The following is a 17,136-nucleotide window of genomic DNA, read 5'->3' on the forward strand; positions in this document are numbered from 1 at the left end:
ATTTTTCCTGGACCCCACAAGAGAATTGTTGTTTTCATGGTTAACGTTTTTAGAGCTAAGGTTACAGTTTGGAAAAGATTGAGACTGGGATCAGTGTTTAAAATGTATAATGGAAAAATATCCATCCTAAAACATTGCTGTCCTCAAAAGTATAGTAATATCAATGTGCGTGCGTGCCTGAATGCGCTGATGTAAACTTTTTCTATTGTATATCTGAGAAATTCTCCATTGTCTTTGCCTTATGTTGCTCTATGCATCTCTGAAGAGATATGTTTTTACGATACAGATCTGTGTTTGTTTTGGCAGGTTCGCGCATCCCTCCGGTCCTGAGCAAAGCGAAGTGCTCCGGCAGGAGTTTACATGCTGTGAAATTTTATAGCGAGCTGTAAAAACTCAACCGCCACTGGTGTTGAATCCTCATCAAAGGGGCAGAAAAAAGGCTAATTTCCAGGACTGTCACTGAAGACATAAATTTGCATGCCTGATAAAAAGATGTTTTATCATCTGGTCTCCACGGCTTCCAACTCGTCCATCTAACAATTACTGTTCAATCAGTGCCACAGAGTTGCGTCGGGGTCTCAACAAGTGACAAAACCAACAAAAGAAATTCATGAAAGAAAATTCACATCTATGCCTAGAGATAGTCTAGAGGTTGGAGCTGACATCTCAGGGACGAAATGCCTTTCATCGTCTTTCTTATTTTCTGTGGAAATTCGTATTAAAAGGGAGTTAAATTCATCAAATAATAACTTGATCTATGAATACTGCACAGTGAAATCCTCTGTTAATTTGTAATTCTGAGAATGAAGGTAACCAAATGGACCTGTAAGGGTCCATCAGAGTTAAATTAAAGCTGCAATACATACGTTTTATGTCCTATCCGAGATTCAAATCTGCATCTCCACATATGGAAGACCAAACATCTGCCGATCACGCAACGCCCACTGGGCATGGGGAGATATTGCGCTTGTGAGCTCCAGTCAGGTCTACCTCAGTGTTGCCATGTCTGCTAATTATAAGCGACTTTGGGCTCTTTTTTCTGTAAATTTGCTTGTAAATATCGGTAGTTGCGGTTTGCATCGCGATGCGACCGGTTGTGAGCTTGTAGAGTGGCAATTTTCAGATAGCCGACATACATAGGTTTAAAGTGCTCATGTGGCCTATAGTGGCTTCTTTTGGGCTTGTTTTCATAGACCTGGTTGCTTATTTCTCTCTGGCAACACTGGTCTACATGTCAACCGGGTGGTGTCCTACCCCAAACCAGGGTCTAAAACTTTTCAATGGAAGAGTAGGGAGTCCACCTCCAATCACTGCAGATGTGCTAGTTACATTGTATTAACATAATGCTCCATAGAGGTTGATTAAAATAGTGTTTTGATCATTAAAATAAGTTCTGCATTGTAGGTTTAACACTTAGGATTTTACAGAGTGTGATATGGAAAAGCTATAGAGTTTGATTTGACCAGTTCAAGCCCTCTCCTCTGACCTCACCTCTCTCGCCAACACGAGAGTGCCTATTGATGCTATTAGCATGTCCAATGGCCATCCACACTAATCCATCCTGGCTCGTTAGCCTTGTCGCTAGGCTAATCATCGCCTCCTCTGGCTCAAGTTGGCCTATATGGAGTAAGTAGCTGCAATCACGCCAGTGTGAGACCATTAAATATTCATGTCCCTACCGCGGCGTAATATCCTCCTCAATGATGTCTGAACCTTTTGACCCCGAGGAGACGTTGTCGTAATCCACGTGGTCACGCCGAAAGTGATGAATCCGATCTTTTAGACAGTTAAGTTTGATGAGCTTTTGATACCATTGAGCATCACGCATCTGACACCGCATCGACAATGCAGACAGACACGCATAAAGCAGGCATGGACGCACACACACACACACACACACACACACACACTCACACTCACACTCACACACACACACACACACACACACACACACACACATTCTGTGGTGGACAGTAAACTAAGAACATTTACTTGAGTACTGTACTTAAGTACATTTTTGTTGAGTATTTGTTTTTAGTTTATTTAAATTTTTGCAAGCTCATGACTTTCACTCTTCATTAATTTATAAATATTGTACTTTTGACTCCACTACGTTTCTAGGAAAGGAAAGGACCCAAACTTACAAAATATATTATGAATTAACCACTTAAGCGACGGGTTGTCAGCTTGTAGATCTGCTATTTTCATTTTTTTTTTAAATGTCTGACAGTTTCTGAAAATTTATTTCGTAATTTGTACTTTTGAATACTTGAGTATTTACTTGAGTTTATACTTTGTTCACCATTGCATACATTCATCCACGCACACACACCTGCACATATGCACACACGCATTCATGCGCGCGCGCGCGCGCACACACACACACACACACACACACGCACACGCACACGCACACACACACACATACTGTACACACACACACATACTGTACACACACACACACACACACACACACACACACACACACACACACACACACACACACACACACACACACACACTGTCAGACAGATCAATTCGCCCTCAGGCCTGCTGGAGGTATGACATCATTCGATTAAAAATAAAGCAATTAATTATGACCTATTAGACTGATGAATTAGATTAGATGGAGGAGAAGAACATAACAGTAGGATAATATTACATGAGAACAGATTAATGACTTTGTGAAGGGAGTAAAAAGGTGCACCAGGAGACACTTGGTTGTCAGATAGAATATATAATGTGTGCCACTGTACAATCGGCTGTACAATCGGCTATCTAATCATGTCAGTGATAAATTACTTTATCGACAAGGGTGAAGGGCTTGATATACCTTGTTGCGTGCGGCGTCGCACAACAAAAAACACAGAGTGATCTTGTAGATCTGCTATTTTGGGTGCACAACACCGGTGCGCAACTAAGTAGAAATCATCCTTAATGTCTCCTCACCTCAACATCTCAACAATATCTGTGTCTGTGTGGTCTATACAATCACATTTATGTGGTTCAACATGATTATGATGAGAGATTTGATGGCCCAGGAGCATGGTAGCAGATACCAATTACCCTGCATAATGACTGAATCTTGAATCTTCCCCTTTTTTATTGCACCTGTGTTTCATAGCAATCGCCACCCGTGTTACAATGGGCTGAAGCAGCAGCCAGTGTGTAGACATTTAATAGATAAACATGGCATTACACAACTTCAAATATGTATGCAAACCTATTTCATTACCCACAGATGCTACAGGACAAAGGACAATGAAAAACCCAAGGCTTGAGGGAGCTCTGCATTGCATTCTACTGACATCTAGTGTCCGTGTTTGGTATTGAACGAGTTGCACTGCATCTGACCCTACACAGCAGCCAGACAGGTCGACTTCTTCTCATTTATCTTCTTCCCCATATATCACTCACTTATTGATCTCTTTGATATGACCTTGAACGACCGGGCGAGTTGGAGGTGCCGTGTTGGAATTGAAACGCGCCCACCGGTCGGCTATTTTGATGACTTGAGGGGGAGGAGTGGGTGGGGGTGGGGGTGGAGGGCCTTATTGAGGCAGACCCCTCGAACCAGTCAGCTCTGCATTGGCCTTATGTTCCGCTCAGCATCCCCTCGGGCCGCAGTCTGTTCTGTGTGGAGGAGGAGAGAAGTGGGTCAGCCCGTCTGAGGCGCGGAGACGGGACGTGATCGGGATAATGTGGAAGCTCAGATATCTCTAGACCTTATCGGAAACGCACACCGTTATGTAAGTGGACTCGTCCCAGGATGGCCCTACGTCTAAGCACTGGAATGAATAGTATTAGAGAGAGATATATGAAGGGACAATGAGATACATTGTCTTGTGGAGTGAAGAGCATACAGAGGACAGCCAAGTTTCCTAGAAATGCTAATGTGAGATGGAAAGGTTGTTACAGCCTCTGATGTGTGACAGTACATCCTCATATTGGACTATATAGATATGTGCTATGTTCTCCCATTCAGCACCGACAACAACCTTCTTTCCACATTAAAGAAACCGCTTTTTATTAGTAATCACATGAACCCTAGTGTCCTCCTTCTAGGCAAAATAGGTAAACATTTGGTGAAAAATCAACCATAAATATCAGAACTACGAACTCACAACGCGTTGTGTTGTGAGCTTGTAGTTCTGCTATTCTTGTAGTTCTGCTATTCTTGTAGATCGACTCTTCGGTGAAGAGATTTGGTGTACTGGCAAAAACGGAGGGGACCAAGTGTAGACCCCTGGTTGACCCCAGGCAATGAAGTATATCGGTTTAAGTGGTTAAATAACCGTTTAGATTATTGACCAAGTCCTAACCCTAAACATTTTTATTGAATTTATAATTGACATGGTAATACATCAGTCATCATACAAGGCAATGGAATTGCATCCTGTCCATGTCAGACAAGAGGCAATGTTGATCAAGAGATCAGGAAGACCATATTTTCCAATCACTCGTAGTTACAAGCAGCTTGGTTGTAACCCCCCACCCCCAGTTTTCAAAAATAGCAGATATACAAGCTCATAGCGCAGCACAGAGTGCCAAAGTATAGAATATGGTTAAAGTGGTTATAATGATTGTGACGCTATATTAACAAATTTTGCTGGGGACATCCTGGTAGCCCCTGGTACCCCCCCCCCCCCCCCCCCCCCCCAAGGACCCCTAGGGGTCCCCGGACCCCACTTTTAAAACCAATGGTCTAGATAAGATAGCAATAAAGTTAAAAGTACAGGCAGGTATAAACCTCTTAAGGCAGATATGATATCTTTAGCAGCAGTGGGAAATGTGCAAGAAGCTGAAGCCTCATACGTCCAAAATTGTTGCTTTTCAGGATTCAAATTCTGAAGTAGCAAAAGTGGCAGATCCACAAGCAAAAGAAAATCAAGCTTTTAGATCTGCTACTTTTGATGCTTTTGTGTGACGCTGTAGTATGATCAAGTAGGGCGTTAATTTACGGGGGGAAAAAAACGATTCACCTGGAATACACTCATCTATTTCACTTGTCTATGTACAGTACATTGTGCAAGTAACTTTTTGAGTTATTGTTTTTCTGTATACTTTTGTTTTAGTTTTTTGACCTTGTCCTCGGTTCAGGGCTCTGACAGCTGCAGGGGAAAAAAACTCTTTCTGAGCCTTTTAGCCCCGGGGCTGTTAGACACCTCCAGCTCCACAATGTCACCAACAGTCTTAATGTTGAATTGTTAATGTTGTTACTCAGATACATGTTTGTTTTTATGCATCTGCCCTGGTTGGTTAGTGTGCCTAGATATGACATACAGTATTGTCGCTGTCGGGTGGAAAACTCATGTCTAAAGTCTTTACTCCAAATGGATCTGATGGATCCAATGTAGTTATTGTTTAGTCACAAGCTCTTAATTATTTAACATAAAACAACATAAAACCCACAGACACACACTGAACTCCTTTCACTTTCATTTTAAATAGCTGATCTACAATGCAACGTGTTGTGAGCTTGTAGATCGACTATCTCTGCTACTTTTGCACTCTTGATGAACTAGGCATGATTCAGAGCATTAATTTACAAAAAAACATACTGTAAAAGGTTGAAATATGGAGTTACGAGGTTTCTGCCCGACCGTGACTATATGGAATTGTGGTGAAAGCGCCGAAGGGCATCTTAACCTTTTGTTTTAACCTTTAAATATTTTAATATATTGTTGTGTTATGTCTGATCTTGTTAAATGTAATTTCTGTGTGCAGTATATGCCTGTGTACATGCAACAATAAATCAACAAATCCTATACTGTATACGCTCCTTTTTTCCCTTTTTTACACCAATTCTTCAAGCTGAAAATAGCTGATCTACAAGCTCTCTATACCAGGGGTCTTTAACGTTTTCAGCCCAAGGACCCCCTAGCTGAGAGAGAGATGAGGCAGGGACCCCCTCTATATTATACACAATTGTGTTTCAAATTCAACTTTTTTTGTTTACTTGGTCTGTTCTTTTTTCCCTCTACACCGATAGCTCTTTAGCCAAAAATAGCAGATCTACAAGCTCACAACGCCTCGCGCTGCGAGGTGGTGTGAGCTTGTAGATCTGCTATTCTTGGCTAAAGTTCTCCTCAGAAAAGGGATGCTAGGGTTCAAGTGGTTAAGGTAAAAAAAAGATCATATCACACAAAGATTTGGCGGACCCCCTGTAGTACCTCTGAGGACTCCATAGGGGTCCCGGACCCCCTGTTGAAGACCCCTGCTCTATACACGTCTCTACGTGACACATGGCGAGCTTGTAGATCAGTTATTTTCAGCGAATGTTCACCCCCAGAATGAGGACGCTAGGGTTCATGTGGTTGAAATGGTTTCCGGGCAAAGGGTTCATTGGCCGTATCTTATAATAAAGAACTGTATACTCATTTAGCACATTCACACAGACACACTCACACATCGCTCAGCCTCTATACATCATAGATTGTGACACCTGACGGGCCATTAGTTCCTAAAGTGCTATTCTATTCTATGAATTCCTCTTCTTATAGAATATTTAGTCTCTGTGTGTTTCTCTGCCCGTGTCAACATGGGATACATTATTCATGTTAATGCGCCATTATCTGACACTCTGCGTGATGTAACGTCCCCCATTCCCCCCTGCTCAGCATCTAGACCAACCGAACGCATCCACTGACCTTATGAACTTTGCACTCTGCCTTCACTCTGCCTGGAGCACAACTCAGACGCTTCATGTCGGCTTAGAGAGAGAGAGAGGGTGGCAGGCAGGCAGGCAGGCAGAGTTTTAATAAGTCTTTATTATCCAATTACAGTCATGCTTTCATGCTACATTTGAGAGAGCACGCGTGGTTTAATGTGGACTAACGCAGATTCTTTTTTTTTTATATATACAGTGATCTCTAGAGCAGCAATGCACTGAGAGAGAAACATTATTTTCCCCGTAAGAATTGTAGGCGGCAAAATATGAATTATGACTTTCGATTAATTATGAGCAAATTATCTGGAAAAGGATGATTGCTTAAATGCCATCAACACAACCACTAGCAATCATTAGGATAGGTGTCACTTGTCAGTGCATGTATGCAGTTTGCACAATAAAAACAGTAGGCCTTACATAAGGTAACAATAAAAAAGAGTGGTGAGAAAGGAAACGCATATAGGGCTTTTATATGAGGTTCTCACCAAAATATAACATATATACTGTATAAGAAGTAAGTTGAACATAGTAATCAAAACTAGTGATACTAGCACATTACGCATACAGTATATTGGCAATGGCACTGTTACTTAACCACTTTCAAAAATCTTCTCACAATGCACTGCAATACTATGCGATGTGAGCCTGTAGATCAGATATTTTAGCTAATTGTCGTACAAAGTACATAGGGCTTAAGTGGTTATGTACACGACATGTATTAGATAGTTTTACAAATGTCCAGTTGCACAAAAACAAATGTCCAGTCAGCATTCAATGGCTACAGATGGACTCATTGTTGAATTATGAGCGTGCCAGCACGCACCGGGCCGCCAGCTGGTTTACTGCACCTCACTCAGAATGTCCACATCAGTTCATATACCATGTGTTCTATCTTTGTGGCTGATAATTAAGCCGATCAAAGCAGTAGCGTATAGCTTATAGCTGTGCTTTACTATAGCTTGTAAAGCACATTCTTAGAAAGGACAAAAGCCTGGTTCATAATACATCCTGCATAGTAATACATTTTTGTCAGTAGTGCGAACACTCATTTAAGTAAATGACATATTGCATGCTTTGGATTTAACACATTTAAAGCTGCAATCTGGGAATTATTTTAATCAGACTGTAGTAAGAGTATGTTAATACAATCCAAACTAGCACAATCCTCAGTTGTTGGAGGTGGTCTCCCAACTCTTCCATTGAGAAATTTGGTGTGGGGTAAGACACCTACCGCTTGACGAGTAGTACAGCCTGAAGCTCATAAGCCCAATATATCCCCTGGACAAGTGGGGATTCCCTCGTTGAGAGACTCAGGTTCAAATCTTGGATGTTACTGTTGCAATTACTTTCGATTAATTATGAGCAAATTATCTGGAAAAGGATGATTGCTTAAATGCCATCAACACATCTGGAATCTTGAATCTCCATCAGGAGAGGGCATATTCTACAGCTTACGGATTGTAGCTTTAAAACTAGCAGGTGTAGCTGCTGTATACAGCAAGAATCTTGATTTATGCCAGTACATATCTATCTTCACCTGTGCCCTTTGTGCTACACTCTGATAGCATTATAATACTGTGTCTAAATGTGATGATAAATGACTCAGTAGTAGTGTTTCCAAATAGGTCAGTTGAATAAGCAGGTTTGAACATCATCAGGGCCTCTGAATAGGAATTTGGTCCCTGGGTGTTAGCCGTTTACTGTATACTTAGGAATACATAGTTGATAGTAACTTTATGAAGCAAGGTACTGTCAAAACACACACACGCGCATGCACACGCACACACAGAGAGAGAGAGAGAGAGAGAGAGAGAGAGTTGAAAACAATAATCTCCACCTCCTGGCCTTCCAGCCAGGCGGAGATAGTAAACCAACATGTTTTATTTTGTTTTTTATCACAGCTGACAGCACAATGATCATGTCTACTACCGTACCGTTCCGTTCCCACACCCACTTTCTCTTTCCTATTGCAGCTATCAGTATTTCTACAGTGCAGTGCGTGTTGCAAATCTAAACTTCACAGGCAAGTGATTAAAGGAAGCAATAGAGACGGCGTCAGGCAGGCAGCTAAAGCAAGACGAGCTATAATGTTTTACAGCCTGCTTCTAAATCCAGTACATGAAAGGGTGGCTGTTTGCACATCATCTTGAAGGGAAGTGTAATTATCCATCAGACAATCAACACATAGCGCTCCCTTCCTGTGACTGACCTTGTTGGACCTGTAACCATGGAAATGTTTCTCTCTTTTGGAGCAAAGCGTGCACGTATAGACAAACTACTGTGTGTGTGTGTGTGTGTGTGTGTGTGTGTGTGTGTGTGTGTGTGTGTGTGTGTGTGTGTGTGTGTGTGTGTGTGTGTGTGTGTGTGTGTGTGTGTGTGTGTGTGTGTGTGTGTGTGTGTGTGTGTGTGTGTGTGTGTGTGTGTGTGTGTGTGTCCTTGTGTTTGTGTGCAGTCAATCAACAGACAAGGCCAGATTTACACTGCCCCCCCTAGCAGGCTACCTTGAGTTCAGTCTACAGTATTATGCAGCCTTTCATGGTCAGCAATATTGTCTTTAAGCAAGGTAGATTCATAATATAGATCTGTTGAATAGAATAGACCCCCCCCCAATCCTTCCAGGCACAAAATGTTCTCTGCTTTAACTGAGATGAGATAACCATGTGAAAATTACGGAAACAAACAATGGTTTGCATTCTTTTCATCTGGGATTTTTTTTTCAGTGGGCATCATAAATAATACATCTTCAGGAACCAATGAAATATTTACACAATCACATATATATGAGAGAGAGAGAGAGAGAGAGAGAGAGAGAGAGAGAGAGAGAGAGAGAGAGAGAGAGAGAGAGAGAGAGAGAGAGAGAGAGAGAGAGAGAGAGAGAGAGAACTAGGTATGCCTAAAAGAAGAAGTTAAACCACAATGAATTCCCAATAGATAATTTAACACTGAATCAGCCAGACACTAGACATGACTCTATAGGTGTGTGTACATCTGGGTACATGAGCTGCATTCATGTGTGTGTGCACGCAAGCGTTCACATATGTGCATTTGCGTGCTCATACAGTGCACCTCACGTGCGTGTGTGCACGTTCATTAGTAGTATTGTTTCAACTCAAGGTCTACTTGTTATACACTGTCTCACGACTGTGTAATGTTGCCACATAAGAATAAATACGTTTATACAGTACATAATGCTTTATGTTTATGCTTATGTTTATGCACTGTGTAATAGACACACACACACACACACACACACACACACACACACACACACACACACACACACACACACACACACACACACACACACACACACACAGTATTATTAAAACAAAAGCTAAAGTAGAATACAGTGGACTTTTCACTGTCCATTACGTAGCCTGTATGAATTTATAAAATTGTAATAGGCTGAAGACATTAAAAACATTACATATAAAAAAGGGGAGCAATTCATACAAATTATAGTTGGAAACCAGAAAATATAGATTGGCAGTCAGTATTAGTTTCTGTTTGCATGGGGGGGGGTTCTTCTTCTTTTCCCCACAGTGATTGGAACGATTGCGCATGTTCTCTTTACTTCAGACCCACAACAACAGTAGCGTCGGTGGAGACAGGATGGGATCAATCAATAAGGGATCAACAGGATCAATTAGCTTTGCAGTTTTCATATCTGGTCTAGTCTAGAGCGGATACGGAAACTGTCCATCTGCGTATATAGCTACGTATATATGAGGAAAATTACCGGATACAATAGGCGGGTAATTAGACCAGATCCGAGCACTTCATGGTAAATAGAAACCTGGCATTCCACATGTAGGCTACTGCGGGAAGCCTGGTGACGAATACCAAAACGCTCGCCCCAAAACACAGTCGCCCCGGGGCAAATCCGGCGACCGAACGGTCGCCAAGGTATTCCTAAACGTAACCTCAGTAAAACTATGCTTAAACCTAACCCCATTCCTAAACTTAACCTCAGTAAAACTATGCCTAACTCTAAACTTTTTCTAACCTTATCCTTTGTAAAACAAATACAATAATACAAGAGCCGCTAGGAGCGAGCGATCCGAAAAAAGGGGGCGAGTGTGTTTTGGGGCGAGTACTCCGGTATACTGTTGACGCGAGCTTTTAGATGGAGATTCACCGGTCCTGCTGTCAGTCATATAACAGTGGATGATGGTGATGACGGTTCCTCAGTAAGAACTTTAGAAGAACCGAGGAGAACAAAGCGCTAAAGACAGGGGTAAGTCTATTGTTCCTCCACGTTTAGCTAGTAGGCTCCGTTTTTGAGTCAGCACTTCATTGCAGTCATAGATTGCAGTTGTGAAAAGAAATTGAGCTGCGCCGATGAAGTGCGATGGAAAGAAAAGTGGGACATATTCATATAGTGTCCAGTTTTAGTGCGAAGAAATGCGCGTTTCTGGTGCAGAACGACAGTGTCCGCCTGCCAACAAGAACCGATCAGCAAGCAGTGGTGTACTGTAAAGTAACTAAGTACAGTACATTTTCTTAAGTACTGTACTTTTCAGCCCTATATACAGTACATTTCGGCCATTTGAAAATAGCAGATCTACAAGCTCACAAATGGCAATGCATTGTGAGCTTGTAGATCTGCTATTTTCAAAAGGTTTTTATACATTTGAAAACTGGTGAAATGGGACATTCTGCACAATGAGTACTTTCTACTTTTGGTACTTTAAGTACATTCTGATACCAACACATTTGTACTTTTACTCATGTAAAATTTTAATTCTGAAATTTTGAATTCTAGACGGAGCATTGCAGTATTAATACTTTTACATAAGTACAAAATTGGAGTACTTTTTGCACCACTGTCTACAAGCTTAGTGATATTAGCTTGTAGATCAGTACTTGTTGGGAAATGACTAACTGCTGCAAGTTAACAAGATGCTCTTCACTCTTGGAACCATGGACTGTGACATTCATTCCCACAAATAAATAAATAGTGATAGCATGTGCCAGTACGAGAAAGCATATGCCTTTGATATACACTCATTTAGTTTAACTTTACATCATTTTTGTTCAAATGTCAATTTTAAAAAGCAAAGCATATATCTCTCTCTTTTAGTTTTGTTTGTTTTTTGTTTACTTTTTTACTTCTGTATAAAGCATGAGGTCCAAATCATAATAATAGAAAACCGAAAAGTTTAATTTCATCAGGGAGGTGATCAATAAGGCAACTTTTCAGTAATGGAGTTAGAAGCATTAAGTATAGACATATCTACATTAAAGTTGTGGTGTGGATTATGGATACAAATGTTAGGTAAACACACAACGGTTAAGGACCAGTGGATGACTGCAGGTCAGTACATTGTGTGTGTGTGTGTGTGTGTGTGTGTGTGTGTGTGTGTGTGTGTGTGTGTGTGTGTGTGTGTGTGTGTGTGTGTGTGTGTGTGTGTGTGTGTGTGTGTGTGTGTGTGTGTGTGTGTGTGTGCGTGCGCGCGTGTGTGCGTGTATAGGAAGGAGGGTTTGCATTAGCCAGGACATGTGTGTATGTAAACATCTGGGTACATGCGCTGCTACTTTCATGCGTGTGCGTGTGTGGAAGCGTTCACACTCAGCCACACGTGTGCATGTGCGTGCTCATACAGTACATGTCATGTGCACTGTATGTGTGACTCATCCGTGGGCAGCAGCAGCAGTGACATCACTTCAGTCAGAACAAAAGCCAGTAAGCCACCCTCGTTTTCTCACAAGCTGCTGCCCTCAACCATCAGGGACAGCAGGCATCATTCTCACATACATAGTATTATGTATATTACACATGAATGACTGTCACAGAGCAGCCATTAAAGGAGTAGTTCACCAAAAAAACAAAAATCTATAAATTAAAACCTGTTATACTTTTAGCCTAAATGTCTGATTGTACCTCGTGCTGTTTACATTTCTGACTAATAAAGTGTTGAATCAATCTAAACCATATGAAGCCTTGAATTCATGACGATTTTTTTGTTTTTGTTGCATTCCTAAGCTAATAATTTTATGACCAGCGAAGTCTCCGGGAGGAGACTCAATTATTATTAAGTCCTGCATTGTCTTTACATGCTGGCAATAAAGTGCCTCTGAGTAATTCTGATGATTAATGTGAGGTTTATTGTAATGAATAATGTGAGGTTATGCGTTTGTCATGAGTAATGTATTTGGCCGCGGACCCCCATCTGATTTTTTTTTGTGCCAGGGACCCCCAGAAGAGAAGTGATGTGTTTTAAAAAAAATATCGAAATTATTCAAAGATTTTTTTGAAAGACGTTAAAAAATAGCAGATGTACAAGCTCGCAGCGCCTCACGAGTGCGAGCTTGTATATCTGCTATTTTTGAGAACCATGGTTTAGAACCACTGTTCTAAACCACTGTTTTAATGGGTTAACTTGAACTTGTATTGTGATGTCGTCTAGGTGTACCAGGCGTGTGTGAGGTGAGATGGCCTCGTGTTCTGAGGCCTGTGTGGCGGGCTGCGGCTCAGGAGGAGAATCCTCTGGAAGTGAGGTGAGCGCTGTGTGTGCTGTAACCTTGTTTCTCTTGATGTTGGCAGAGGCCCAGGAGGTAGCGCGGTTGCTTGGGAACCAGAAGGTTCCCCGCCAGTTCGATTCCCGCTGCTCCTGGCTTCATGTCAATGTGTCCTTGAGCAATACACTGACTGAACCCCTAACGTTTGACTTGCATGGTTGCCTCTGCCATCCGTGTGTGAACGGGTGATATGTAAGGCATGTATTGTAAAGTCCTTTGGAAAAAGGATGCTACAGTATATCAATAAAAATGTATATAATTCCAAATAAATGACCAATAATTGAATAAACTCACTATCATGGGCCATTAGCACAACATTCTGTTATTAAGATGCATTGTTTTCTAGGTGAATTTTCAGATCAAATGGTGGCGTAGAGTAGCCCACAGTAAAAATGTTATTAAAATACAGGGCTCTAATGATTTATACATGCATCAAGTAATACATCAAGTAATGTCCACACCAATGCAACCCCTTGCAACATCCAACTACTTGCAACCATTATCCCCAATGGCAGTTGCAAGTAGTTGCATTGGTGTGGTTTGGCCTTTAAAACGACTAAAAAGAGACAGGGCTTTGGAATGCTCTCATTTAGTCCGATTTTTCTGTTTGCTGTTTTTTTCACAATTAAACTTCTGCTTCCCTTTTGCGGATGTTCAACTCACCAGACCTGAGATCTACTGCAGTGGTTCTCAAACTTTTTAATTCCAAGACTTCCATAACTCTGAGGGTTTCAGACCTGTAAGTTCAAATTTGGAACCCCCTCAATGAACCCTGAGGATCCCTGGACCCTACTTTGAGACCCACACTGTAGTGTACAGCACTACATTGCCTGTATTGCAGAATGTAAACCAGACCAGTTGTTTCATTGTGCATGTCATTTCATTATAGACAGGCTCCAGTTGTCTCCAGTTTGGTGTCCGCTCATATCTGCACCACTTCTATGAGGAATGCTCGTCCTCCGTGTCGGACAGAGACCCAGAGGATCAGGGGTTCGTCCAGACCCAGAGATCACCCCACTGCTGGAGCTCAGGAATCTGGAAGATACCACATAATGTACAGCACACTTTACTACTGTTTACTCCATGAAAATGAAAACACTTTACTGTTTACATCAGGAAATGAAAACACTTTACTGTTTACATCAGGAAATGAAAACACTTTACTGTTTACATCAGGAAATGAAAACACTTTACTGTTTACATCAGGAAATGTAAACACTTTACTGTTTACATTAGGAAATGAAAACACTTTACTGTTTACATCAGGAAATGAAAACACTTTACTGTTTACATCAGGAAATGAAAACACTTTACTGTTTACGTCAGGAAATGAAAACACTTTACTGTTTACATCAAAACACTTTACTGTTTACATCAGGAAATGAAAACACTTTACTGTTTACATCAGGAAATGAAAACACTTTACTGTTTACATCAGGAAATGAAAACACTTTACTGTTTACATCAGGAAATGAAAACACTTTACTGTTTACATCAGGAAATGAAAACACTTTACTGTTTACATCAGGAAATTAAAACACTTTACTGTTTACGTCAGGAAATTAAAACACTTTACTGTTTACATCAGGAAATGAAAACACTTTAATGTTTACATCAGGAAATGAAAACACTTTACTGTTTACATCAGGAAATGAAAACACTTTACTGTTTACATCAGGAAATGAAAACACTTCACTGTTTACATCAGGAAATGAAAACACTTTACTGTTTGCATCAGGAAATGAAAACACTTCACTGTTTAGACCAGAAAATGTAAACATACTTCTACTGTTTTTAGACCGAGAAACACAAACACACTTCTACTGTTTACACCAGGAGATGAAAACACAGTAGTAGTAGTTGTAGTATTTCTAGAGCACCTTTCATTGGTCATACCCCTCCTCTCTGTTCCAGGTGTCCCTTGCCTTGGGTCTCCTGATCCTGACTGCAGGCATCGCCAGCCTGTCAGTTGGCTATTCCACTCCTCCGAGGATTGAATACTTTGGAGAGGGCGACCTGCTGTTCGTTGACAGACAGGCCATTAGCTTCAACAGGGGGCTGCATGTCAGTGTTGCTACCGGATTTGGTCTCTCCTGCCTGGGCTCGGTGTTGGCAGTTGTAGGGGTCCTCCTCTGGGCTAAAGTCAAAGAGAAGCTGCCGCACCGAGAGGAGGAGGTGAAGGGGGTAAGGGAGTGGGGGACAGTGGTAGGAGCTCTTAAGGGTGCAGGGGAGGCCGTCACCATGGCGCCCAATGCAGAGGAAGGGAAGGTACCTATTACACTGTCCAAGGTGGAGAACATCCAGCCCGGTTCATGAAAGTGTCCCCCGCCAAGCAATGGTTGCTAACACTGACCCTACCGAGCTACACGGTGTACGGTTTCTTCTCTTCTAGGGGCTCTGACCAGAGTCTGGAATAGATCATGTACATATCAGTTAGAAATGGATGTTTGATATCCTGTCAATATCTGGAAGGGATGAGTGTGTTTGGCAAAGTCTGCCCACCTTGTAGCACAGAATGGGTTTTTGTTAAGAGACCATTGCATAGACTGTTTGTGAAGTTCACGTGTCTTCTGTTTTAAAGAGAGACCAGTAATATCATGTAATAACACTTATGCAGAGATTGAAGAAAGTCTAATCATTTTTAGAGGGAAATTCTGTTTTTATTGTGTATTTATATTTTAATTCTCATGATTATTGTTTTAGTCTCCATGTTTTTTTAAACATGTTTTTTACATGTCATATCAAAGCTATCAGTTTGACCACACATATATGTATACTGTACATATGTTTTATTGCTACTAGTGTTGATGATGTCTTGTATATTATTGTATGTCTTTAAATGTCTCTATGAATTGAATACACAGGACCACAATGGAAATAAGCCCTGAGGGCTTTTTGTGTTATCCTTTTAGCACCATTGTATAATCGTACTGTTAATAAAGTATTCAATCAGTAAAAAAAAAAACAATAAGTGTATCATATCATTAGTGATATCAGGTAAACTAATTTATATAAACCTGTGTATTTCTAGATGTATATCCGAGTGATGTACTAACATGCAGAAGACATTAAACATAGAAAATGAATAAGACTGGATCCGATAAATACTTGTATTGACCAAATACAGACACTTGTACAACATATACACCCAAACTCACATTTGCATGACTATCTGCCCACGCACATAATCACACAGCTGCCCACATCCACCCACACACAAATGTGTACCTGCTGCGATGAAAATATCACCTGTTATCTTTTCAGCAGAATCTGGCTTCGTAATTGCCTGTACTTTGTGTCTCTAGGCAACAGTTGGCCTCAAGTGCTCTATTTTCAACTTGGAACAAACAGCCTCATTTCTGATTGGTCATTCAATTTTCTATTTCTATTTCTAAGCCAATCAGCTTGTTTTGTTTTTTTATAGTTTACCAAATGCACTGAGGTGAGTGAAATTTGTTGCCTGTTTAATTAGGGTAATCTGGTTGTGATACATTATTTTGACTCACCGGGTCGAAACCGAGCCCTTTAAATACATTCTTAATTATTCATTTGAATAACTGAAGAAAAAACTGAAAATAGAAAGGAAACTGCTTTTATCACCCAATCATGCACACCGACTCTTGCTGCCATTTCATTGTGCTACTAGTTGAGATTAATTGAACGAAATATGAATTTCACAGGAGTGAGTCTTAATGTCCAAATAAACTTTAGATCTGCATACTTAACTTTTAGTGCTGCTCATTTATGTGGACATTTTCAATCTATTTTAACAACAATACTAAACCATCTTTAGGCTATAAAGCATGTCTCTTTTTTTACGCAAATGATTTACATTTGAAATGGATCTTGTCCATCATGAGTGGAAACTGGCCATGGGCTTAATTGGCTATGATGTACAGTATCATGTCATCTACAGTACCCGGATAGACGATTGTGTAAAGACA

At 40.9% G+C, this 17,136-nt stretch overlaps 1 protein-coding gene across 2 annotated transcripts in view; it reads left to right on the forward strand.

Moving 5' to 3' along the window:
• nrsn1l (neurensin 1-like) overlaps window positions 1-16,088 on the forward strand; it is a 46,130-nt gene extending 30,042 nt beyond the window's left edge. The window contains exons 1-4 of one of the 2 annotated variants that reach the window (XM_084079721.1): window positions 10,837-10,907; window positions 13,081-13,171; window positions 14,082-14,246; window positions 15,107-16,088. In XM_084079721.1, the coding sequence (XP_083935847.1) occupies window positions 13,106-13,171; window positions 14,082-14,246; window positions 15,107-15,508 (633 nt within the window). In that variant the 5' untranslated portion in view covers window positions 10,837-10,907; window positions 13,081-13,105 and the 3' untranslated portion in view covers window positions 15,509-16,088. Of the gene's footprint in view, window positions 1-10,836; window positions 10,908-13,080; window positions 13,172-14,081; window positions 14,247-15,106 lie in introns of those variants that run through there. The other variant, XM_084079722.1, reaches the window with a different exon arrangement.
• Window positions 16,089-17,136: the final 1,048 nt, after the last annotated feature.

The sequence above is a fragment of the Gymnoscopelus microlampas genome (genome assembly GCF_963454915.1).
Source record: "Gymnoscopelus microlampas genome assembly, chromosome: 15".
NCBI classification, from domain to species: domain Eukaryota; kingdom Metazoa; phylum Chordata; class Actinopteri; order Myctophiformes; family Myctophidae; genus Gymnoscopelus; species Gymnoscopelus microlampas.